This window comes from Amia ocellicauda, chromosome 3 (genome assembly GCF_036373705.1).
Source record: "Amia ocellicauda isolate fAmiCal2 chromosome 3, fAmiCal2.hap1, whole genome shotgun sequence".
Classification (NCBI taxonomy): Eukaryota; Metazoa; Chordata; class Actinopteri; order Amiiformes; family Amiidae; genus Amia; species Amia ocellicauda.
Window position 1 is genome coordinate 15752746 of NC_089852.1, and position 27542 is coordinate 15780287.

Sequence of the window (27542 nt, forward strand, 5' to 3'; positions counted from 1 at the left end):
TCTTGAGAATCATTTTATTCACTTTATAGTAAAAATATTTTAGATACATACATTCTGTACAAGGCCTTTTTAAAGATCTTTACAGATGTGGCTCTTTTTAATTACAATTAAATGCACACCATTAAAAATAAAACCATACACTGAAATGAAAAAACAAAAATTGAAACTACAAAAAAAAAAAAACAATCACTAAATAAAAGGTATTTCAGATTCAATCCCCCTACCCTTTGAGGGAACTACTCACTGGAGCAGTAGATGGAGAAGTAATTCTAATGGGAGTCCTATGAATTAATTAGGCATTACCTCCAAAAGTTTTGGATATGTAACTAAAGGTTATTTTCCAAAAACACAACTTTTTTCGTCCATATTTATCTATGACCTGTGTCCACCAGTGTTGCCACCCAATGCTGACCTCTCCTGGCACCATTTACCCCGAGTGTAATTTAATATTTATTATCACCTATGCTTTCCAGAAATAAAGCCAAGAAAATAAAAACTTTAGTTACAAATTCAAGAAAGCAGTAAATCACCTCATAATTAGATTTTTGAGTGTCAATTTGTGCATCCATCTGCAATGCACTACATGGATACATTACATGGAAAAAAAAAAATAGTACAAATAAATGCTTATGCAGTCTGTAACAAAGCCACTGCTGAAGCTATGCTCAAGAAAAGTGTCTTTATATATAAAACAGTTTTTATTTGATCAAAAGTAGGTCTCACCCCTTTTGTACTCCAAAGCACATAACCACATTGCTGACAAGAAGGACATCCTGATCAAATCTCTTTAATGTACTACCCCATCTACAGGGCAGCAGGCATTGTAAGACAAAACCGAATTCTTAAATCAGAGCAGTTCAAAGAGGTACCAAAAAGGTTAAGATAAAAATGTAACTTTCCTTTAATACAGCTTGCATTAGTTAAACCTGCAGAACACAATGGCAGTGGTCCATTCATTGTGCACCTTTTTCGCAGTGTAAGACGACTGCTCCTCATTTTTGGTTTTAATATTCCCATCTTTGCGAACACCAAACATTGACCCGATGACAAGAAATTAATCGTGACCATTTGTCATCAATTGGGAAGCAGATTAGAAACAAAGAAAATGATGATTATCAGTAAGCAAGCATCACTGTTGGAAAGTAATTTCAAAAATCATATTTCTGGAAAGCACAAGGCGTAATAATTGTCTGAATAGTGGCCTTAATTCTCCAGAAAAGCAGCAAGAGCTCACTGGAGAAGGAATACAGCTGTGGAATTCAGTGTCCAAATACCCGATTTCTCTGTTGGAATCAATTCAAGTCTCTACACAGACCAATTACAAAGATCCCCAGCAGATTTTGTTAATGGTAAGATCCTGACTGTAACTCGTCTATAGGGGGGGAGTGACTCATATCAGTCAATAGCTGTGCCAAATCAGCTTAGCCGTGAACTTACATTTTGTGGTGTGGCACAGGTGAATGCAAAAAAGGGATATACATTTCAAACAAATCTGTTGCAGCAAAAGTGGAAACCACAATCATTTAACAAAAAAAAAGGAATATATATTTCTTTATAGAATACATTGTTTTATGCACATAAAAAGCCTGAGAAACATCAACCAAATCTATGATCCTTTTTAGCAGTGCCAAAACTAGTTGGACTTCACAGCTGAAATCCTGCATCTCCTCAAAACCTGAGGTGGAAGCAGGTCGTAGCTAAAGACTGCAGCCTCCCTACAGGCCCACACAGGGGGTAAGGTGCTTAAATGTGTCTCGTCTTCCCTTACAGATCACAGATCAGTGCTGCGTTTGATGTTCATTTCAAACAGAGGCAGGAAGGGAATTGGGGTCAGCTAGTCTGACAATCTGTCAGGTTTGCATCGTGTGTCAGGCCGAGATGCACCAACAGCACTTCTCCACCGCGCCGGTCAAATCAGTAGCCAGGAGGTTAGACAGCAGTAGAGGGAGAGCACAGTCACTGTATCCCTACACAAGCCAGGCAGAGATTTTTACAGTCTTAGCAGAAATACAGAAATATTGTATTTGTACTATGTTTAGTTTTAAAAAAAGAAGGTAACTTCAGCTACCTCTAATTATAAACAGAATAAAAAATAAAAAAAGACAGTGAGGAGGAGCACAACATATTTCAAAACAGTTCTTGAGAAATAAGAACCGACCAAGAAATCCTGAAAACAGTGGAAAATGAAACGAACCTAAAAAGTGTTTTGCTTTTTCGTTCATCACAAGGACTCAAGTTTTTCAAGCATCATTGCCACACATGACGTCATATAAAACTAGGTCTCTTTTTAAGAAACACTATTATACAAATATGCTGCTTTATTTTGTTTTGTTCTCCCCTATCTGCATGGGGAACAGCCTGCTTTGGCCTCATCCCCTTACCCTTGTTCACCTTTTACGGGTCCTTTGCTTTGGGAGACTCCCCAAGTCTGTTTGGAAACTATCTGTTCCAACATCTGTGACATATCAGACTAACCTGTCATGTCTCCAATTTTAGTTTTTCTTTTTTTTACTTTATTTCCTGACCACGCTCACATCCGTGCTTGATCTCTCTCTCGCCCTAGTTCACAGACATTTCTCAGGAGTCTGAACTTTGTATCCGTCAGCTACTGTCCCCCTGGTTTCTTCATTCATTCAGCGATAAGATGATGTCATCTTCCAAGTCCGAGTTATCCGAGCTGTCCGCTGCCAAGAGAACAAGGGGGGGGGGAGTATTTAAGTATTGAAGACAAAACAAAACAAAATAATATATTAAAAAACAAAACAAATCTGTGTACCAGTGTTTTTCCATTGCCTGTGGAAAACTTTTTATATTGGAAGCCTATTTGTCATTCCTATACAGTTCCCTTATAAACTGCAAAACAAAACAAAAAATCTTCTGTGATGTCACAACACAGCCTGTAAACCTGGAACAGACCAAGGGCAGATATTTAACTTGAAGTCAGTGTAGGAATTATTTGCTGAAGTTTTGGTCAATAGGGTTTAAGTTACAAGTTTGTCTGGCAGATTAGCAATTAAGCAATGTCAATCTCTGGCCCAAGAGATTGACCGAGAGAGTAGCCAATCCATGTGCTTCAAAATAAGGAAGGAAACTTGGACTGGAGTAACTGTGTAAAACCATAAAAATAAGCTTTCCAAGTAACACTGTTCAGTAAGCCTGGTACTCACAGTTTTCCAGGATCAGCTCCACGTCGTCCTCATTGTCGTCCGAGTCATCGTCATCATCATCGTCGTCATCGTCGTCCCCGTCCTCCCCCAGCAACCGCGCGACCTCCTCGTCGTCGGAGGGGGAAAAATCGTGCTCTCCGTCCTCCTCCTCTTCCCCGGCGTTCTCGTTCTCCAGCTCCGCCAGCAGGGGGTCCGTGTCCATATCATCCAGGTCGTCATCGGAGTCGTCGTCGTCGTCATCGTCGTCCTCCTGATCCTCGTCCTCCTGTGACACAGAGCGTTAGAGCTGCTGCCACGTGCCCCGGGAGAGGGACGCCACACTCCCTACACCACCATCTGACTGCTGGCCTCATGCTCACAGCAGGAAATGATCGTGTTAGGAAACCAGTATGCGATCTGTGCCATGCCAAACTGTGGCAGTGTGGGCATCCTGGTGAATAAGTCATGACCGTGATGATTGATTTAAAGTGGTGATGTCTGGCTACAGTGATAAATAGTTGGGTTGTGTTTAGGTGCAAATTAAAACAAAACTCAAAAATCAACAATGACACAAAAGGTCCAAAGCAGGAACTGTAAAAGTATTAACAAAAATACTTCAAAATTGAAATCCAGCCATGACAATCGTAAAATTGTATAATTTGCCATTAATGATTTGAAAAACAAAGCCTCTCGTTCTCATTTCTGCATTTCAAACTGAGGGAGATTTAGTGCACCTCATCAGAAGTGGAGATGTCAATAGAGACTGAATTCTATGAGTAGGAGATGGAAAAGATTAAAGAAACAGATTTTCAACAGTAACAAACAAATTAGGTTCTCAGCTCCACTGCATCACTACAGAATGGGCCAAAGTATGCAATTGCTAGTATGTATTGCTAAATTGCTTGCCTGATCATCTTCGTCTTCCTCTTCCTCCGCCAGTCGCTGCCGCCCCACTTCATACAGCCGGCACACGGTGTCCATGTTCATGGAGTCTTGGTTCTGTGAGATAAACATAATCAAGAAACAAACCCCCCCCCCCAAACAAGACATCTTAGGTTTGTTACGCACATCATTGAAAACTTAATAGCATGCCAAAACACTGTACCAAGTTTGGTGGACAAAAGGTTTAAAATTGTTGACACTAAAATATTTAGCAAATACATCCAACCCCCAGAATAAGGCACTATTTATCACTGTATATGAATTCACTCTTGGGTAATTAAGTTATTTAACAGTTCTTCAGTTTGTCAAAATAGAGATACAATTGTTTATATATATATATATATATATATATATAAAATATATATATTAGTAACAGAAGTATGTTTACCTCAATAACAGCCAGATAGCAATCTTTGGTGTCTGTGCACAGGTCAAAAATATTTCTTTTCACATCGATTGTAGCTGAAAAAAAGTTACAAACAGAGTCCATTATTCATGCAGAAATTCAACATTCAACATGGAAGTCAAAACACTAACAAATCACCTGGAAGGCAGTTAGAAAACAGTCTGAGTGTAGGTTTTTACTCCAGGCAGTTATTATAAACACTTTACTGAAATGAAGAGAGGGATTGGTTTTATATTATAGACTCACACAAAATAAATAATAAATGTAGCTCATATGCCGACTATTTATGCAACACTGAAGGTAATTTGTATTTTCCTAACCATAGTCCCCTGGGTTGGGGCTGTTCTGTACCAACAATGTGATGCAAGAATCAGGATTAAGCGTGACAGGTCATGTTGTGGGCGGTTACCTATAGGCTTGTAGTCTGTAGCATCAAACGTCCTGAAGGAGGACCCAAAGGGACTTTTCATCTGTTGCTCCATCATGTCATCCTCATCATCTGCCTGCAGCATCGCTGAGTTCAAAAGTATAGTAAATAAATTATGAGCAATAGAGCATCTCTTTTTTCTTTTCTCATTTTCCTTTTTTCTTTCTATGCCCCAGAACATACTGAATACAAATTACATTCCACTGCTTTCATTCACACCAGATGCAGTATTTGGAAGTTTTGATACTTCATGCCGTTGAAAATGAAGAGGGGAGGGGGGGGGGGGGGGGGGGGAGGAAACAAAACAAAACAAAAAAAGCTCTGTCCTTAAGTGAACCCAGCTGGCAGCCATTTCTCTCGCATGTCATTCTCTAATCCTTGTTCTCATTTCCTCCTAGCACCTTTAAGCAAGATTTCCACATGCAAATGATTCAAATTTGGAAATGTCTTTGAAGCATCCTGCATCAGAGTTGTCAGCTTGCAAAAAGTCTGTGGTACAAAACACAGAATAGAACACCTAAAGTTATTCCTCCTGAAAAGACTCGTCTGAAACTCACCCCCATAGATAACTGTGCCAGTGTTATTGAAAACAATCCTGCACTGGTCTAGTGCAGGGACCGTGTGGAGCAGGTGGTAGGTTCTTAGGTCCCACTGAGAAACCAGTTAAGGAGAATCACAGCAGTGCAGAGAAGTGGTTAGGGCTCTGGACTCTGGAGTTATCTTTAAAATGACAGCAGGTGCAAAGTGAATGAAAAGGATACGATTTCAGTGTTTACAATGACCTCCAGCCCGTTGGGATGGAACACGCCACTGATGTTCATGTTGAACTTGTCGAACTTGTGGATGGCCTGCGAAGAGCGCACGTCCCACATCACCCCGTCATTCAACACCAGGTCATCCGTGGGATTGAAAGTAGCACAGTTCCTCTTGTAGTTGTTAGCGAGGTCTGGGTTGTACAATGTGAGGATTTTCTGGCCAGTCTGGATGTCATAGATCTGAAAAGGAGTTAATAATATCATGAGATGGAGAGACACAAAAAAACAACTTTTCAACAGTTTAAACCACAGCAGTGGGTTATCTGGACGGGATACTGTAGTCATTTTGCTTTAGGAAGCAAAGAGAAAATAATAAAAAAAAAAAAAAAAAAATCCTATTAACTCCCATTATATAATGAGACAATAAATCTCACATATATTGGAAAAAAGGTTTTTAGGACATTTATGAGAGGAAACAATTGTTCTTAACTAAACTAATAATTATAATAGCACAGTGCAGGGAGCAATATGTTTATTTAATCCAAAATAAAACTGTATAGTGTTTTTCCTCAGGAGAAACTTGGGTGGGAGTAAGTCACAGCAGCATCACTTGCACTTTGTCTCAGCCATTTTGTGCTCGAGGGTGCTGTTATTTCTAACAAATCCAAAAGCAGCAGAAATTAGGAGAAAACTTACTGCTCAGATGCATAAAGCAACAGGATATAAGGTGATTGTATATGTATTAAAACTAGCTATATTACAACTACTTCCTCCAATACATTTTCTTCCAGATTCCCTACAAAATATAACTTGCAAAATGTATCAAGAGGAGCATGTAAATCAAGATCAACCTGTAATGTTCACACATATACACACCCACACATTTATTTTAATTAAAAAAAAAACAGAAAAATGAAAAAATCATGTTCAGTAACATTCACTAATTCACTAAAAATGTAAGCCCTTGAATGAGAAAGCAGTGTAAATAATTCATAAGATGGCAGGCACAAAGTTGTGATGTATTGGAGAAACAAATGAGTACCGTCAGAAATGCATGAAACAAAACGTTTAATTTATGGGGCTGAACATCTGAGAAGCAAGACTTACATGAGCAATATCTTCCTTTGTACCAATGACTCGGTCTTGAGAAAGTTTACTGAATTCAACATAATGATCATCCAAGAAGGAATGCCTGCAAAAGTAAAAGGTTTGATTTTGATTCACTTTCACAGTGTCTGTAATAATGGATAGTCATTTTAAAGTAAACCAAAAGAAACTGGGGGGGAAGGGGTGAAATCAACCAAATATTGCAAACAAAATTAGACTTGAGCAACTGATGATCTCAAACCTTCCGAAAGAAAGTAAGATTGTTGTTTTCATTGCTTCAAAAGTAGATTTGGTCCCAGTGAGGACGTTTTTTTTTCATTAATCATCAACAGAGATATTGAAGTTCTGTCAAAAACATTCTTACTTCTGAAAGTCCTTACAAGAATATATCCGACATGGAATCGACTAAAACTTGTACAGGCCCTGAAAGAGTTCAAGTGAAGTACTTACTTCATGTCAAAGACTGACTTCATACCCCAGAGAGCGGAGAGAGGGTAACTCCAAGAGGCTGATGTTAACAACAAAGAGCCATCCTAATGGGACAAGGAAGAAAGTGTGGGGGGAAGCATTCTCTTGAAGTTAAGAAACAAAACATTTCATTGAGCCACAGAAGAAAAGGAACACTCCTCTTGAACACTTTAATAATATAGTGTGGCTTTCTTACAGCTATGCTTGCATTTTGTATGCCCATTCAGGAAACAAATCATGGTCCACAATGTGTAGTAACACAGAAAATACATGCTGATCTGTACATCAATGCTGACATTGCACATACGGTGTGTCCTTAGGCTAATTCAGACCACAAAGTCTATTTGTGGCTGGTTTAGGGATTCCCTTAAAGTTTTCCTTAGCTTAGCCCTGCACTACGAATAATGGCTTACCCTGGAGGGCTCGAGGTGGGTGATGGCAGAGCTGTGGCAGCTGTAGCTGGCCTCCTCTTGCCCGTTGAAGACATTGTAGAGCTTCAGCTGCCCAGTGCAGGTCCCTAGCATCAGGAACCGCTCCCGGGCCGAGAAAGCGCAGCACATGAAGCCGCTCTCATCCTCATCTGCCTCCCGGAACACCGAGATTGGCCGGAACCTGCCGGGACGGGACAGGATAAGAGCCGTTCAGAGCACAGCAAGGCTAATTACAGCAACACCAAAAATAATAACACAACAATAAACTGTGCTGATGCCTACAATCACATTAAGGCCTGGTTTGGTATTTGGAACACCCCCCCCAAAAGAAACAAATTAAAAGTGCAGTATTAAATCTTATTCAAAGATCACATCAATATAAATACTGTTTTATTGGGAAAGTATTTTACATTACAATAAAAACCATCAAAAAAAAAATGTAATACTTATGATTAAAAATTTTTTTTTTTTAAACAATTCTTAAAATCACTTAAAATTCTTAAAATCTTAGTGATTAATAGAATGCATAAACTCAAATAAACAAGTGCACTAAACAATAAAACAAAGTAGTGATTAAAGCAAAAAACAAAAAAACAATAAAAATAAAAAACAAACCAAAACAGTCCGATGCATTTAAAATCAAAATCCTAACGGCCAATGTATTTGACAAAAGAAAAAAACAGAACAAAACTAACCAAGAAACCCAAACAAAACAAGTGCTTTAAAAACAATTAAAATTCATTTTTAAAAGTCATTTTTAAAAACCAAATCTTTCATAAAATAGTTAAAAGATCTTGGACTCGGGGCACATCAATATAAATGTTGCATGTCAAAAACACAACTCTGGTTCAGTAGCAAGTTTTAAACATACAGCTTTCTTTCACAACTACCCACCCTGATCCAAAAAGCCCATGGCAGCACCTTTTGAAAATTGATGAAAACAAATCTAACTTTAGAGCGACTGCACCGTAAAGAAGGCCTAAGTACCCAACCTCGTCTCCTGTGGGTTGATTTATTACCAGTAAATGTAGGCCTTAACGATCAAAATTACATTCAGAAAATACCCAGAATTCAACTCCTGGAATAAGGCTTTCCTTTAGTTTTAAATAAAAAAATATATACATGTTAATTACCTGCTAAAAATCAGGTGGCGATCAAAACAGCCTCCGTCCACCCCTCCGTACTTGGGGTACACAACCCTACGCGTGAGGCGGGAGGTGAAGTTGGTGGGGGCCTGTCTCCTCTGCTTGGGCTCTGGACACTGGTGCGGGGTGAAGAGGGAGAAGGGTGGGCAGGTGGTGACGGGGTTCTTGCAGCGAGCGTGCTGCTCCCTGAGGTACTCAGTGATGATACTGTCCAGGGTAGGGGGAGAGGGCAGGTGGCGGTCCAGCTGCTTCTTCATGGCGGGGCTCTGGCTAAAGGCGCCGTGGTCCGATTTCTGCCGCAGGACCCGGGACTTCTTGCCGTTGCAGGGGGACGGCCGCTCACGCGTGAAGACGATACGACCGATCAGAGGGGAACCGTTGCTCTGGGGGGTGGTGGCAATGGCGATGGCAGCAGAAGGTTGGGGCTGAGAGGTAGAGGGCCGTACTTGGCTGTGGGTGGCAGAAGGGCTGGCAGAGATGGAGGGGTGGACGCCCAGGCGTGCCGTCACCCCATTGGCCAGTCGAGGAGTGCGGGGCAGTGGCACGGGGTTAGCAGCGGGGGTGACGGCCACGGGGGCGAAAGAGGACGAGGGGTGCGGAAGCACGGCCATGGGTAGCTCAGCCTCCTTTGCGAGAGCGGCCGCGGCATCGTGGAGCCCCTTGGTAACCAGGTGGTTCCTGATAAGCAGTAGGAGCTCCTTCTCTGGGAAGGAGATTCGGGACTGCGCCACAACGTTGGCCTTCTGCAGCCGTGCCAGGGAGACATCAGTGCCAATCAGCAGCGGTTTCCCGGACACACGCTCGATGAGCTCAGCGGCGTATTTGCAGAACTTGACGTGCTCATTGCGCTTGTCCTGCAGCACGGGCTCCTTCATGAGCTGCTGGATCTGCCCACTGCTGAACAGGGGCAGCTTGCTGATGATCTGCTTGACCGTGCCACTGCGGGAGAGCCCCACCAGAGCCTTGCAAGACAGGGCCCGGATCTGGTCTGCATCCGTGATAGGCATCTTCACGGTGAGCAGGGAGAGCAGCACCTTGATGCCATTGTTGGACTGCACTACATTCCACATCTTGGTGAGAACGTTCTCGCTGCCCTTGACACTCTGTGGCAGGCGGCGACGCGGTGTCCCCGAGATGAACTTGCCGATGCTGGAGATCCTCTTGTCCGGGGCGCATACACAGTTGATCACCACCTGCAGGGCAGATTTTTGGATTTCTGCGTCGTTCACAAACACCTCGCCTTCTGCCACGCCAAGAATTATGCTCATCCCTACAAGACACAGAACACCGCAGTTGTATCCAACAATAAGCAGGCAAATTCAGGAACTGCGGGTTTTAGAGATTTGCAATACTGACCACTACTATGAATGTGCTGGGGTGTGGATCTGAAGTTTCAGTGAAGTGTGTTCTGCTAATACACACTTTGGGACAGATAGATAAATAGAAAAGTTTTTAAAAGCTTACACAACATTGGTATATTTTGTTACAGAGGACTTAATTTTGTTTCTCAAGAATATCCTTCATACAAAATTACTATTGTCATATAGTGCCCAAAACACAAGCCATACTGTGGTTATCATTACTTTCCTAATGTAATATCAACTTTTAAAAACTACATTTTTTTTCTTCCATTAAATAAATAAAATAAAAACCAACAAACTAGGTTAGTTTTGAACTACATAAGACATGCAAGATTAATCATTACCAGATTCAAAGATTTGCAGAGAAGTGACGAGACAAATTTCCCACAAATCACAGAGAAATAATGCAAGTGGTGCTATTCACATAGTTCAGAGATTTTTGTTTTGATCTCAAACTGTTAAAAATTTATGTATTTATTCAATCAGACTAGAACTGCATTGCAGCTGAAGTGCAAACAGCCTCCTTTTCTGATGTTAAATAATTTAGAAGCCAGCATAATTTATGTATTACCAAATGGAACCGAAACTCCTTAGATCTAACATTACTTTTTTGGGGTTAAAATTTAGAAAACTGCAATGCGGGTAAAACTGTCCGAATGATGAAAGGATCTGAGAATAAAATGCCCATGTAGAGCAAAGACCTAACAACCATAGCACACAATAAACTCCTAAATGACTGCATGAAAGCTTGTGACATTTTCAAACCTGAATAACTGGAAACATTACCCAGGATTGTAGAGATCAATGAAAGTGGGGGGAGGTCCTTCGCTTCACTTTAGAATCTTAAAATTTAGAATTTTTAAATTTTGTCATCTCTAAATCAACATTGTTTATCTAAAATACTTCCAAATTCAGAAAGTGATATGCCTTGGTCTACCATGCTCCAAGCAGGAAGTTGGTCTGAAACTGTGAATTCCTAAGAAACCCTCTCCTCTTTTCAACTGGAAACTACCAAGAAAAGGTTTGAGCATTGGAGATATGAACCCTTTCATTTGGGGCATATGAATCAGATTTCTGGTTTCATGGAGTGGATTAAAGCATTTTTTTTTTCCCTCTCCCCCCTGGCTGGGTTTATTTCTGTAGTGTGACAAACAAGCAGTGTCTGACACAGATATGAAGCAATTAAAATCATCTGATGCACTCCAGTTAACTAACTAGTTGTAGTAGGAGGAGGAGGAGGAGGCCCTGCCTATTCTGGAAATCTTTCAGAATTCCACATGGAAAGACACTGGTTAGAATGAAAACCAGAAAACGTGGAGAGCTACGTGGTCTTCTCCCCATTCTCTTCCATTGAGACCATGCAACGGAGAAAGGGGATGTACTGACCCACTGTGGAAACAGAGGAGCCCCCCTCATCCAGCACGTCCACAGGCTCAGCCAGAAGTAGCTGCGTTTTGGAGACCACTGTGAGAATACCGAGGACATCCAGAGCGTACCGCACAGTATCACTCCTCGGGTGGAAAGAAACAGGGAACATTAAGTACAAAGCCATACATTTATACAGCGATCATTTTACACAGACAGAAAACAAAGCCGCTGCAGAACAGGAACGATTTGGCAGTTTAGCACCACTTTTGTCTCTTATACCATCATCCAACAAATGGCTCCTAACAACACACACCATCAAACAATCTACTGCATTATCTGCAATCCCAGGTGGGGGACACTGCTGTTATGCCCTTGAGCAAGGTACTTTGCCTAGACTGCTCTAGTAAAAACACAGCTGTATAAATGGGTAATAAAAAATAAAAAAACATTATAGCAATTGTAAGTCGCCCTGGATAAAGGCATCCCTTAAGAAATATGTTATAAAAGACGACGTAAAATTGAGCTGGCAAAGTCCCAACTGCATTAAATAACGTCAGAACAAAGGACCATGCCGTTGAGTACATTAACATCCTGAAAATTATCGTTGGATGTTTCAATTTGAGAGATTCCAAAAGCAAACAAGAAAAGAGTAAATAACGCAACCTGTGAACAATTACACGCATGCTTCCAACAGCTGAAGGTAAAGCGTACTGGAATTAAGACCACACACAAAATGAATAGTTGGATCTTTGGTAACGTATAATGCTTCTTGAGGAAGTACATTAACAAACAGCAAGGACAAAGTGTACTTTTGGATATAAAGGGCTGATACAGAAATGATAACTAAGGTACCTTCCGTAGTAGGTTCTCCAATCACAGGCTATGGAGATGAGCTGCAGCATCAGCTGGATGCAGGAGAGTTTGTGGAAGACCTCTGCAGGTTCCCAGTAGAGCCGCACCGGCCCATACTCTATTAGGAACTCCATCATCTCCACCACCTGATCGTGGGTATAGGAGCAAGCCTGGAAAGCAAACACACATTTCATGAAGACCAAAGGTCAGGATAGAATATTGCAAATGGTTTGGTATAGACTTGATTTCAAAGGTTTGCATCAGTCAGCTTCAAATCAGTACTGCACGAGTAATCAATGTTGCAATCCTGTCAAGAAAATGTCCAGCGTCGTGTGGCATACAGTTTATCTTGTCTGTGTTGCCTTTTAGTTTCAAAATGGGATTCTAAGGAAAGCAGAGAGAAATTAATTCATAAAATGTTCTAAAGTCAGTTCTAAAAGTTCACCTCATTGCATAAAAACATGCAATTATTATTCCAGACTGATGGTTGTGACCTAAACCTCCCAGTCAGATACAGGACAGCATTGCCCAAGATTGCATAACCACTTTCATGAATTTAGAAAAATCTAAAACACACGCACACATAAAATGCACATCTGTTGTGCACTGCCGGGAACATTTTCAAGAAAGTGGAAGAAAAGAGAAACTAAGGGCATGATGCTCACTGCATAATAATGCATTTCCTCAAAGTGTCCTATTGGAACATGATATACAAGCAGCACAGCTGGCTTGTTAACAAAAAAATAACGATCCCATTGAAAAGCTTTTAGCGTATACACTATGACCATGAGTGCAAGAACCTGCAGTCACAAATGGATGCACAACTCATCCAGCACGATTAAAACATTCAGCTAAGCAAACCGGTGTGTGATTTAATTTCACATTATTTCTACCCCTTTGATGTAATTTAAATGCAAAACCACTGATCTGGACAAACATAAAATTAAAGGTTACTATGGGAGATTCATTTAATAACATTTATAAACTTGTTCTTGTAAGTTTAATCACACATATGTAAACAATATTGATCTTATAATGACCTTATAATAGGGCTGTGGGTGCACAGGAGCACCCCCCTCTGTGCGCTGCAGGGACTGCTTCACATGCTCCACTTTGATGGCCAGGTGGGCCTCAAAGTACCTGCGCAGGGCCATGCAGGTGTGCTTGGCTGTCTGGCGGCTGGAGAAGATCTCGTCATCACTCAGCAGGGCACCCTGATCCTCCAGGTTCAAGATCTCCAGGGTGCTGATCTGGGGACAACAGTTCAGGTTTTTCACGGCACTACAGGCAAACACCTCTTCCAGACAACAGTACTGGACACAATACACAAGGTTTAAAATGGAGGCAGAAACAAAAAAGGAAGATCATGATTTAGAAGCGTACAAATGGATTTACAGAACAGAAATACGAGCTGCGGTGCATCCATATTCCATACCATTAACGCCTGGAAACAGTGCACACCAACTTAGGTCAAGCAAAGCTGTGTCATTCAGTGGCAAGAATACACAATTTGCAAAAAATATAAATAAATAGCAGCTTTAAGCTAATTTGAATCTTGGTCATTTAATAACCTTCAGAAGGATCTTGGTTTTAGTGTTCTTCTATTTCTGAATGATTTCACATTATTATGGGCAGTTTCATTTCTGATTACTGCCCAATTGCTTTACATATTTTAGTTATGCATCTGTGTATTTTTTTGAAAGTGCATGGATGTGTAATAGGGTTTATACTGTCACCAAGGTCAAAAAAATATTTTATAGTTTCAAATATTCAAATATTTAATATTTTAGTTTCAAAGGACTTTCTTGTTAAATGAATTAATACAAAATAAAAAAGGCCATCTGATAAGTAAATGAACAACAAAAACAAATAATTAAAGAACTACCAACTAGCAAAAAAACAAACAGATGTCCAAAGCCTTCACCTACCAGATTGACAAGGCGTCTGAGGCCGTCCTGCTTGTCAAAAAGTTCCAGAACTGCGCGGAAGGAGAAGGAGATGGAGAAGAACATGGTGGCGTGGCAGCCGCCCGAGGCGTGGGAGCACTCCAGCAGCCACAGTGTATAGCCGACCACATCTGACAGGATACTGTGGGGCAGCATGCACACCTGCCAGACAACACAGGACAATGAGGTTACAGCCCCGCTCCCTCTACCCCATTTCTGCATTCAATCAATGGAGGGGGGCATTAATGGCATATGCCCTAGCATTGGAAAGGCATTTTCACACTAGAATAGTTTATACTTTATGAAGAATAGAGAGAGTCTCAAAGCAAATTAAAAAACTGTAAATAACAAGACCAATGGGATCTTGAATGTCTCACTTTAACAGTTTGCAATTGTTTTAGTCTCTTAGCATTAATAGTCAATTTGAAAAATTCCACTTTATGACTGAAGGAGGACATGGATGGAAGAGTCTCACAGATGTCTACATTTCTAAATTATGTACATTAAAATAACTCCTCTTACTCTCTCCATTGCGTCCTGATTGTAGGCTAGGTAATAAAGACACAACGAGACACCAGTGGCTGCCATAGAGGGTCGAGGGATTTCCAATAGTTTCTGCACACCACCGTGGGCCACAAACTCAGCAGCAAACTTCTTGTGAAGGAGCAGGGAGGCCAGATACTAAACAAACAACAAGACCACAGCCATGACAAGTTTAATCTTGCTCTGAATAGGCTTTATCTTCACAGGACATCCACTGTGCAGCACCATTATCTGGAGTATGCAGGAGAGCTCATAGGGCAAGACATTAAGGCAGAAGGTTTTGTGGTATTGGACAGAAGAACAACATATTTACAAAAGAAAAATACCATTATGATCAGCTTGTTTTCAAAGAGGATTACAAGGTGGCAAAAATCAGATGGGGGAAAAAAAAAATACTATTTACATTTTTTAACCACATTAAAAATACAAACAGGAAAGTGTCTAAATCCCCATGTGAAATGCAATTCCTTTTCAAATAAGTCACAATTGGTCTTTGGCCAAAGCATTTTAAGTGACATGTTTATAATCTATTTTATAATGTATTGGAAAACCCTGTGAATAACACTGCCTTTTCAAGAGTCAAGTACATTTGTTTCAAACAGAAGACAACTAGAAATTGCACTACAGGTAATATAAATATGCATTTAGAAAATTCCCTATTGCTACTTAAATGTAATTGGAAACTTTTGCAGAAGGCTATCCTATGGACTCTAAATCATCAGTAAGAATACTCTGAGTGACAGACAGTATCTGAAAGATTCTTGAAACTTTTGCTTTATTGGATTAAATATCAATACCTTCAGCGCTTCAAAGGTTAACTGGACGTCATTGGTCTGCTTCAGGTCAATGTAATGCATGAGCAACTCCCGGGCCCCGAGCTGCATAAATACAGCCAGCAACTGTAGAAACAGATTGAAACTCCATTGAGCAAATGCAGCTTCACTCAAACTTAACTGGACAAGCAGAAGACACTTACCCTGAAAAAAAAAGAATCCTCAGAGAGCCGGCCAGGTCTTCCTGTACTTCACAGGATTAAACCAAGCTTTCACTCCACAAGATCAATTTACACATTTCCAGGAGGAAACAGAAATCTGGATATGTACACTTTTGGCATTAGACAGGAACTATTTAATTACCCTATTATTTTTTTGCTTGTGTCAGGTATCCCACCGAGATGCCGCTTCATTTAAATCGGCCCAGTTATGAGGAGAATTCATGGTGAACTTACATTCTTCATGCAGAAAAAAGGTAATGGAGGAGTGACAGCAAGATGTCAAAACACTTGCAGACATTCCTCACTCCCAACCTGAGTTGATATTAGCTTAACTTGTTCACACAGCAAAATATATCTGACTTGCATTTCACAGTTTCGCAGTTTATACAGCATAAGTACCTACAGATTAAATGGGAAAACATACGACAGGAAGATGAAATGCCAATGTCAACACACAAAAACAATGTTTCTGCCTAGTCAAACTAAATCAAATGATTGTCTTTGATAAAGTTATGGAAACAATTGGAAAAAAAAAAAAAAAAAACGTAACTGCCTCAGACACCATTATGGCATGGCCTACCTCTTGGTATTCCCCGAGAGGGGTCAGGTACTGCAGAATGAGCCTCTGCTCTATGGCGGGGGTCAGAGGGTACAGGTGATAGTTGGTCCCAATCACCCAGGGGGACGTCTCAGACCAGCTGCTGTTGGAGAGCTCATTAAAAGTCCTGTCTGGCTCCGGGATGGAAAAATTGAGCTTCTGCTTGGCTTTCCTCCCGTTCTCCCTCTCTGTCTTTTTGGGACGGAGCTCAGAGCTGCTGTGCTTGCCGTCCGACTCGTCCAGGTCAGGCTTGACGGCAGAGCTGACCCAGCTGCTGGTCTTGTGGGTGGAATTGAGGTGGAACTCCACGCTGTTGTCCACCAGAGCCACCTTCTCCTCTGGAGCAGCCAGCGGTGGCTCCTCGAAGCCCCTATCCACGGCCTCCTCATCCAGGGGCAGCAGGGGCTCGCTGAGCATCTTCCTGGGGCTGGGCCGCTTGAACTCCTGCCTGGTCTCCACGTCCTTCTCCTGCAGCTCCCGCAACCTCTGGAGCATGAGCGGGACCTGGGAACAATTCAGGCAAGACATCAACAAAGGCATGCTTCTCTGCGCGTACCATCATATACCGTTCGCTCTTAACCTTTAACCTAATCACCTGCAATGAGATTTGAAGAATGAGAGTTAAGGTGCATTTCTTCTAAACATGATCTGATCTAATAATTCCAACAAAGCGCTCTCCATAGAGATACTGGGAATTGTGTTTTGCAAAGTGGGAGATCTCAGACGGTGAGGCAGGGGATATTTAAAGGGGGGAATCCCAAAACTAACCAGCAGCGAGTTCTCCTCACGGTAGTTGGCCGCTATATCCTGGTTCTCCATGGCTCCGGCAAGGAGCCCAGTGGCATAGGTTCTCAGAGGTTGCTCTGCTTCCTGAGCCCATTTGAACAGCTTTTCCACAATGCCCTCCTGTACACAAACATATTTTAAAAACAGGTTTAAGAACAATGTGCGTTTGTTGGTCAGTCCATCGACTTAAAAAAACACTGGCCCTTTTCAACTAAACTAAATTAAAAGCTGGTTAACTACCCACTACCACCACAGTGATGGGTTAAGATTCCTACAAATTAAATACTAAGAAAGTACAAGGGTCAGATTTTAGATTTTTTTCCCCCCCACTGTAGCAATTTACTAGTATGGGAAAGACATGGTCCAAAAAAAGGTGTCAATCGCCCATAAAGGAAAAGGTTGTCTATATTCATAAAACATTTTCGATTACTAGCAACCATGTGACTGTTCACATAAGACAAGACATATCCCACTCAATACACTCTGAAGGGTGGAACAGACCCCGTTTCCTGACACATTATTATTAGCAAAGCACCTTTCTACTGGGAAACGGCTACATTACAGGATAGTGTGGGCAAGGAGGAACGAGGTGAACATTAACCTTTTCCTGGAAGACAACCGCCGTCTCCAGGCCTGGCATGATGTTCTGAAGGAGACGGCAGGCGGCTGTGTTCAGGCTCAGCTCTCTGCTCGTCATCACATATGTATTCACCAGCTAAAAGCAAGAGGGGGATAATTATTAATCAGAAGAACATGGTATTGCTCTTTCGAGGGTAAAATTCATTGATCTTAAATCACTGCATCTAATACTATCCACTTACTTTGGATAGTTAATTATCCACTTAAGTCAGAAAATCTTCAAAAGCCTCAAACCAACATGTCCAACAAGTACATTTTAATAATAAAGGTAACTGATGATTGCCATATACTTTCCAATATTTTCAACTGACAGACATGGCGTTTCCATCCACAAGGTGGCAAAGCAAATAATTAAACCTGGCAAAGAGGTACCAGGCCCAATGCCAGGCAGAGAAAGATCACTCCAACACATTCAAAGCCTCCTCAGGAGTCATGCCTTTTGGCATGTTATCGTTTTTTTGTCTGCCCTTTCCGGCCAATGCTCCTAAAACTTGAACTGCAGGGCTTTCATGCCAGCCTGAGGATGGTGACAGTGTCAAATCCAGTGCTGCTGAAATATGTCCCATCCCAACAGTGTTCAGATACGAGATGGGACACCTCTTACCGCGTTCATAAAGTCATCGTTCTTGAAAAGGATTTTAAGCAGATGTCCCAGCATGCACGCTGGATCAGCCCTTCCTGGAAGAGTAGAGGCAAAAAAATACTTTGCAAACTTTTTTTAATATTATTATTATTACTACTAAATAAATGATAACTCATTGACTGCCAATGCTGCTTTTTGGAATAATAAAGTATTTGAAACATAAGTGCAATTACAGCAACAAGGTCTCTGAGAATTCAAAACCAGTCAATGCCATGATCAACTGCATGTTGGGGGTGATTAAAGCACTCCTGAAATGTTTGCCAAGCACTGCAAGACTTATGTGCAGTGCTATCATTATGATAATTTAAGCCAGGTTAAAACAATTTAATTAATACAAAGAAATAGCAGCTTTTTAATTGCTAAATATCAGTCTATTCCTAAAATTTAAGCATGAAATATATATTTTTTTAATTGTCAGTGTGATATTGTATTGTAAACACATTAACCTACTTTGTTTTGTATTCCTTTCTAAACTCATTAAAAACTCCCATTGACACAGCCAGTCCACCGCATTTACTTCCAGCAGAATCAAACGCTTGCCAACACATTTGCTGAAGATGTTTTTGTCATTTTGTCTGAACATTTAGCCATTTGTATTGTAAATGCAAAATAGCTTGAAGTGAGGCATGTAATTAAAACTGAACCAAAGATCAGCAATGAAACTTCAATGTATCTGAATTCTAAGAAAACTTAAAGAATATTTAAGTTTGCCAACTTTGTGAAAAAGATTATTTGATCTGAAAATGCAGTGTGACGTGTTTAAATGTAGGAGAATGTTTTAGATTTTCTATGCTTGTATTTCATTTGGGTCAATGCTCCAATATGCTCTATGCTTGAAGGTTTTAATTAGAATTTTAAACCACTTGTATTTCCCAAATAAACATTTTTTTTCTTAATAATAGACAAAGCCTCAGTCATTCACATTTTTAAAGGAAATAGATGGCTACACTCTACCTGTAGGGAGTACAAGTACACACTGCTTGTGTAAATGAAACATGGAGATAAACATGCTGTAGTCATTTGCATATAACAACAACACAAATCTAAAAATATGCACATTAAATTAGGATCAGGTAAAAGAACGCATACTACTCAATGTGCTTTTCCTATACAGAGGGGAAACGGTTCTCATCTCAAGTTTACATTTATTCAAGGCAGGTAATTTGGAAGGAATGCAGACTGAAATCACAGTGTATTATTGAGTGATGTTGGATACACTGGGTGGAAGCTGTGTAAAAGTTTTAATCCTTTAAACTCAATGCAATACTACCACACACAGTAAGGATCAATAAATTACACAATACGTAATCAATTACAATGCTCGGAACAGCAAAATACTTGAATTTATATACACCGACAGTGGTGTCTAAAAAAGAATGGAGCAATCTCTTGATTGAAGAGATGTAAAACAGCCTTACCTGGATGCCTGTCATCAAATGGATCAGGATCAGCTTTATGATACTCCTCCGTTTCTCGCTCAATTAGTTCAGAAATTCTGAAAAATAACATTTTGTAGATCTCGATGAAAATCAGTGAACCCCTCTCTCTATTGGTCGAAAGAAGTACAATTACGTCATAATGCAAGATCAGATTTTTTAGATACAAGCTTAAATATATTAAAAGTGCCCCTTTCAGAGTAAATATGGATTTCAGCTTGCTACACTGCTAGATATTTAAATAACTTTAGGTCTTGCAGAACCTTAAGTAATGGCAAAGATAAAAATAAATGTTTGTCGATTATTTTGTTTAAGCATAGCCTTCAGCTCTTACAGTGTAAGAATGAGAAATCGGGAAATAAAAAAAAATACTGATTCATGCATTAGAAGCAGTATAGTGGAGACATTTCCCCCATGGTGTTACAATTAAAACTCTTTATATGCCTCAGAAATGAAAGGTTCAGCTGTTTAGTGAGAAACGGCAGGAAGTCAAAAAAACTACTGAAGAAAAAACCAAATGGGATCGACCTCCAGGCTGGGGCTGCTTTGTGGTGCGGTTTAAAAGAAGAAATTCGAAACAAACTATCGATTACATGAGAGCAGCCACTGAGGTCAGGTGACGGCAGGGCTAGGTGTGAAGGGATGATAGTGGAATAGGTGCAGGACTGGGCTGCCCTTGGCCTCCTGTGAGTGGCACTCACTTGGTGAGAATGCTGACCAGGTCCGAAGTGCTTCCCTGTTGCTCCCTCTCCCACATCTCCAGCAGGGACGACAGCTCTGCCTTGGAGTCCACGCTCTCGGGAGCCGACGCCATGGTCAAGCCTGGGGGGGCGGCACAGAAGACACGCTTCATTTCCACTCTTTCAATGACATTTCCAATTAAGATTCCCAGTACACAGTGGTTAGGTGCATCTTTGGTTTTACGAACCATATTGCTCCTTCATAATAATACAGATTTTAAATAATTTTTAAATTTTAATGTTCTCAAGGTAAAGTAACAGCTGGCATTAGCTACCTCACAGCTTGCAGGCTGCAGTGAGTGTCTCATTTCCAACAGGAGTTTCTGTTTATAAACCCAAGGCATGGGAAGGAAGGCATGGGACTACTATACTGGTACCCCAATCACTGTATTTTTTTGTTGTCACAAATGAGTCAATCTATGTGTTTTGGGGAAAAAGACCATTAGTTACAAGGATGACATTAGATTACAATTGGATTTCCAGTAATTGAGAACGTTGAATGCTTTTAAATGGGAAGTCATTTCAATTTGACTTGATCGTACAGAAGTTTGTCAGTTGAAAGTGTTCGTAGCCCACTGAGCCAAGAAGGGAGAGTTGCTCACCTCAGAGAGTGCCCTAGCAAGGTTCACTCAGATAAATCCATACACAACTTTGTGCTCACCCCACTTTATGCACTTTGATTGCAACATGGATAAAGCAGGGCTTCATTGTCTAAAACAAGGGCAGCCTGAATGTCTAGGAGAATATACTTCACCTATGCCAATTCTGAATGTGCTACCTATCTATGCAAGACAACTTTACTCATCAACTAAAAACCCTTGACAAAGGCCTTTGAGCGACAGTCTTGATCTGAAATTTCTATCTCCAGGCTGCAGCTTAAACGTTGTGCGGAGGCTTTTAGCAGATGAGCCACCAGGGAATTGCTCTATTTTTAAGGTCTGCACCTGAGGGTTTCTGTCATCACACAATACATCTCAAGGAAGACATTAGTCCCTCCCATTTTCAATCTTTTCCCACTTGTCTGTAAATAAAATGTTCAGTTTTATTGTTCTCTACGCATGAATTAAATTCATCACTCCGAGACAAACCGTTAAACTTCCTTCCCTATTTTGTAGCTAAAAACAGCCAGATTAAGTATTTTATCTTTAATTTGGTTACTAATGAACCTGAGTTTTTGGACTTGGTGCACTTTAGAAAGAGGAAATCATGCATCTGCCAGAGCAGGAAAACAATACGGCCAGATAAATGCAAGGAACTTCTTTGGTGGCATTTTACCATGTTTAGCTTCAGTTCCATTTAAAAGTCTCTCTTATCTACTACTTTTTTTTATTTATTATTATTGACAAATTAATGATAACCTTCAGTACCTCATACATTAGTCTATATTGGTTTATTTTACACTGATGAAATGTGCACGATGGCTAGTAAGTGGTGGTAAGTATGGGTCTAGTATTACCACAGTACTCAAATGAACATGACAGAACTGTATTCCATTATCAATATACATTACAAATTACAAAACAACCTGTTTTTTTTTTTCTCTCATCGCTCTCATTCAAGTACGTTGACACGAGTCACTCCCTTCACTGCACACACTTTACTCGCAGTTCTGAAGTTAAAACCCCAAGTCTGTAGCTTTCACTCAAAGGAAAATTTAATATTATTGATATAATGCAAACATGTTTTACTCGTTTAATTCATTGGGTTAATCATATTTATTTTACATAAAACATTGTGACAGATGAAAATGTTGATTTCTTAGTCAATTACTGCAATGTTCACTTGAGATACACCTCAACCCAAAGCAGTAGATACTGATATTGGAGTAATACAGTTTTTATTTTAATTTTAATGAATAACTTGAACATGTAAGATCCAAATTTCAGAAACCATGTGATGAATTTTGCATCTGATGGTTAATTGGGAGACCAGAATACAACATTTCTAGCATGGAATGGTGGTACTTCCAAACACTTGATACACGAACAGATTTAACTCAGATGTTCCTCACAGTTCATGTATCAATTTGTTTTGATTTAGTTTTGTACAACTGCTCCCATCTCAAGTAAGACTAATTTCAGGACTAAATATCTTCTAAACAGGCCAACTTAAAAATGTCCACAGCAATAGGTAATTTCTCCATTCAAAGCACTATTTGGAGTGTTTCAAAACAATACTGTGAAAGGACGTAGAAACTATAAAATATGATTAGCATCAGACAATGTAATCTGGATTGATTAATCCTGATATATGTGCAGATGTTTCACATATTTGTTACCTTTCCTGCCTTCTACAATATTCTGTGTTCTGTCACCCTTAAAGAATCTTTTAGCATTGTGTATACCAAATGCTTAATACAGACCACCGTCAAGTGTCCCATTCGACCTAATGTGCAAAAGATCTAAGCCATTCAATGTTCACAGTTGTCCAGACTGGCAGTACAACACACCCATGTTTAAATTGATTAAAAAAATAATAATTCAGTAAAATGTATACTCTTTAGTTTAAGATGAGTTTAAGATAATTGCATGCTTTATGGTGCTAGTAGATTTAAAGAAAGTCAATGCATCTTAGTGTTTGTGTGGCATTTACCTAATGCACGTGTAAATTAAATTAATATGTTCACAAACCACAATGTAGCCTAGAATAAAGGGTAGATTTTAATATTCCATAATGTTACAAAACAAAATATATACTGACTAATATTACAATAATATTGGCAAAGGGATATATATATATATATATATATATATATATATATATATATATATATATACACACATATACACACAAACACATATATATATATATACACACACACACATACATACATACACACATACATACATACATATATATATATATATATATATATACACACACATACAGTGAGGGAAAAAAGTATTTGATCCCCTGCTGATTTTGTACGTTTGCCCACTGACAAAAAAATGATCAGTCTATAATTTTAATGGTCGGTGTATTTTAACAGTGAGAGACAGAATAACAGCAAAAAAAATCCAGAAAAACGCATTTCAAAAAACTTATAAATTGATTTGCATGTTAATGAGGAAAATAAGTATTTGATCCCCTATCAATCAGCAAGATTTCTGGCTCCCAGGTGTCTTTTATACAGGTAACGAGTTGAGATTAGGAGCACTCTCTTAAAGGGAGTGCTCCTAATCTCAGCTCGTTACCTGTATAAAAGACACCCGTCCACAGAAACAATCAATAAATCAGATTCCAAACTCTCCACCATGGCCAAGACCAAAGAGCTGTCCAATGATGTCAGGGACAAGATTGTAGACCTACACAAGGCTGGAATGGGCTACAAGACCATCGCCAAGCAGCTTGGCGAGAAGGTGACAACAGCTGGTGCGATTATTCGCAAATGGAAGAAACACAAAATAACCGTCAGTCTCCCTCGGTCTGGGGCTCCATGCAAGATCTCACCTCGTGGAGTTTCAGTGATCATGAGAACGGTGAGGAATCAGCCCAGAACTACACGGGAGGATCCTGTTAATGATCTCAAGGCAGCTGGGACCATAGTCACCAAGAAAACAATTGGTAACACACTACGCCGTGAAGGACTGAAATCCTGCAGCGCCCGCAAGGTCCCCCTGCTCAAGAAAGCACATGTACAGGCCCATGTGAAGTTTGCCAATGAACATCTGAATGATTCAGAGGAGAACTGGGTGAAAGTGTTGTGGTCAGATGAGACCAAAATCGAGCTCTTTGGCATCAACTCAACTCGCCGTCTTTGGAGGAGGAGGAATGACCCCAAGAACACCATCCCCACCGTCAAACATGGAGGTGGAAACATTATGCTTTGGGGGTGTTTTTCTGCTAAGGGGACAGGACAACTGCACCGCATCAAAGGGACGATGGACGGGGCCATGTACCGTCAAATCTTGGGTGAGAACCTCCTTCCCTCAGCCAGGGCATTGAAAATGGGTCGTGGATGGGTATTCCAGCATGACAATGACCCAAAACACACAGCCAAGGCAACAAAGGAGTGGCTCAAGAAGAAGCACATTAAGGTCCTGAAGTGGCCTAGCCAGTCTCCAGACCTTAATCCCATAGAAAATCTGTGGAGGGAGCTGAAGGTTCGAGTTGACAAACGTCAGCCTCGAAACCTTAATGACTTGGAGAGGATCTGCAAAGAGGAGTGGGACAAAATCCCTCCTGAGATGTGTGCAAACCTGGTGGCCAACTACAAGAAACATCTGACCTCTGTGATTGCCAACAAGGGTTTTGCCACCAAGTACCAAGTCATTAACATTTTGAAATGCGTATTTCTGGATTTTTTTGCTGTTATTCTGTCTCTCACTGCTAAAATACACCTACCATTAAAATTATAGACTGATCATTGCTTTGTCAGTGGGCAAACGTACAAAATCAGCAGGCGATCAAATACTTTTTTTCCCCCTCACTGTACATGGGAATCTAATGTAAAACGCCGAGAAATTGCATTGCAATCTTCTTCAGCACCTTTATATGTCCCCTAATGCCCTAATGTAATGGTTAGTACTTACTTTCCATACTAGCACATTATGGTTACTAATAAAAGGACAACACGAGTCTGTTATTGCATCACCAAGTAAAGACTGACAAGTGAATCAATTCCAACAACAAAAGTAACCAAATTTATATTCAAGTGCATGCAATTTAAAGCAGATCTGTGTGTAGCATAAGATAATCGTTTACAAATACTTTCATTAGCTGTTTCTCTTCTCCTCTGGGCCCCCCGGCCGTGCAACACTGAGGGATGACATTGACCACATGCATGCTGAAGCAACAGCTAAAATATTCCTGGAAGAGCCTCAATATGTAGCCTAGCCAGTCACTGAACTCAACAGTACGACACAGCACTCACACACGCCGCAGACCAGCAGGGCATCGCTGCACACCGACCAACTTCAACACGCCCTTACTGGACACACTTCACGAAGTTGTTGGGCCGTCCAACACATGCGCTACTTTGCAACAGCGGTGCGCTCGTACAGAAGACCAGCAGCGGCACCGCGGACACGAGTTTGCAACATGAGTGGACAACAACACAAAACAGCATTGTAACTCTTGTGGTCACGTAACACATCAGAGCCGAGGACATGCAAATGCATTCACTGTCTGAGCAACTTGTATATATGTGCAGTATATATGTCCAGATCCTGTTTTAGACTAGAATGGTATAGTGCTCAGTTATGCAAGGGAGACTTTTTAAGGACCGGGCATGAGATGTAATGCATCCCATCACACACGGAAACTCACATCCCCGGTCCTGATTGGTTTACAACAACGAAGCTGGCGGAAAAGAACTTGACAACAGACACCAGTGCATTACACTGTGCGTTACACTGGAGTAGCTGCAAACACGAAGGCAGCCTGTCTGAGCCGATATATCCACACTCCGGGCTCTGACAGACACAGGCTCACCTCCTTATGGGCATGTCTTACCTCTCAGTCCAGCTCGATTTCGCACCCCCCCACCTCTGTGGTTATCCCCCGCAGCCCGCTCCGGAAAGAAACAGGTGCCAGTGGACACTTGCTATCAATAATCTGCGGGTATATCGTGCGTCTTTCCCTGCTACCTTTAAAGATCTCACTCGCTTCAGGTCCCGTGTGCGCCAGGTTTATTATGGCGACCACGTTCTGCGCGTCACCACTTGAGCGACTTGGCGCGACTCGTTTTGACGTAAGGCAGGAGGAGCATGCGCATCTCGCCTGACTGGTGCACTGTGGGAATTGTAGTCAGGGTGAAATCCTGTGCGGGCGTGAAGTAGACACCCAGCCCGTGTTCAGCAATTGAGTGCAATCCTATCTGGAGTTTTGTGCAAGTACATTAGAAACACCATTGTAGGATCGGTAGCATTCAGCTTTGGTCATTAATACCGCTGTACATAGTTTTGATAGTCACAGAGAAAATAAAAGCAGAGATGACACCCATGGTTTGAAATGTTTTTACTCCTAATATAACACAAAAGCATTGCTAGTTGCGTGCACCATTCTTTTACAAATACAATGCAATACAATGGACCGTCCAGTACAATGTATACATGGCAGTTCCCAGCATCTCACAACACTTGCAATGTTTCAACACAATGATACTAATAAGAGAGACACCCATTCAGTCATCTTTCTTTATAACACATTTTTACACTTGCATACAGTATTGCTATGTAGCGCTGTAAAGCAGTAGTTAAACTTTAAAAGTTTAGCTGCTCAGCTGCCATTTACTACATACATACACTAAAAGGGTTAAAGTGAAAAGTTACACAATGTCTAAACTGCAAAATAATTTGACAGGAAGATCTGTTTGCTAAGACGACAATGTCCCAACAGCTCTTTTCCTCATGTAACTACTTTGCACGGGAGTTTTAATTCTCTACACTGCTATGTCAATGTGTGGATGGTAGTTTAAAAATATGGTGTTTCCTGTTATATTAGACACAAACCTTCACATACATAGCTTGAGCTGTGGTGTAGCCATTAGTGAACGTTTTTGTAGATTTGCATAATATGCTATGTGTTACTATCTGTTTATTTGCATGCAATCAATAAAGGGTTTATGGGGAAGAATTTAACTCATGTATATCGTATCTTCGTATTTTCTACTTGCTTATGCTGAATTCCCACCGACTCAATATCTTACATAGAATATATTGTACATTTGGACTAAACCCAATAGCAATAGTAATAAAACGTACTTGATTGGTTGCAGAATGCAGGTACATTGGGAGCAATGCTGGTACAGAGTTTTGCAGTCAAGTTTTCCATCTGTGTTCATCCATCATCATCTAATATATCCTGTT

General features: G+C 40.6%; 1 protein-coding gene across 2 annotated transcripts; it reads right to left on the reverse strand.

Annotated features, from left to right (window-relative positions):
• Nucleotides 1-26389, reverse strand: dcaf1 (ddb1 and cul4 associated factor 1). 2 transcript variants are annotated; one of them, XM_066698299.1, is made up of 24 exons: nt 26188-26389; nt 20695-20815; nt 19976-20052; nt 18519-18592; nt 17877-17990; nt 17258-17395; nt 16472-16993; nt 15695-15796; nt 14877-15035; nt 14337-14516; nt 13449-13658; nt 12409-12578; nt 11575-11696; nt 8816-10097; nt 7665-7863; nt 7234-7316; nt 6784-6868; nt 5683-5916; nt 5479-5572; nt 4904-5008; nt 4477-4550; nt 4053-4145; nt 3168-3432; nt 1-2684 (listed from the first exon to the last, which is right to left on the reverse strand). In XM_066698299.1, the coding sequence occupies exons 2-24, from the start codon at nt 20805-20807 to the stop codon at nt 2626-2628; spliced, it is 4554 nt and encodes a 1517-aa protein (XP_066554396.1). In that variant the 5' UTR covers nt 20808-20815; nt 26188-26389; the 3' UTR covers nt 1-2625. The 2 variants fall into 2 exon arrangements, with proteins under 2 accessions (XP_066554396.1, XP_066554395.1); XM_066698298.1 differs by having other exon boundaries at nt 11575-11699.
• Nucleotides 26390-27542: the final 1153 nt, after the last annotated feature.

Coding starts and splice junctions, on each gene's coding strand:
- dcaf1 (XM_066698298.1), bottom strand. CDS start 20,807: ATGGCGTCGGCTCCCGAGAGCGTGGACTCCAAGGCAGAGCTGTCGTCC. Junction 13,659..14,336: donor TCAGACGCCTTGTCAATCTG/GTAGGTGAAGGC, acceptor TGTTGTCCCCAG/ATCAGCACCCTGGAGATCTT. Junction 10,098..11,574: donor CTCCTCTGTTTCCACAGTGG/GTCAGTACATCC, acceptor TGTGTCTTGTAG/GGATGAGCATAATTCTTGGC.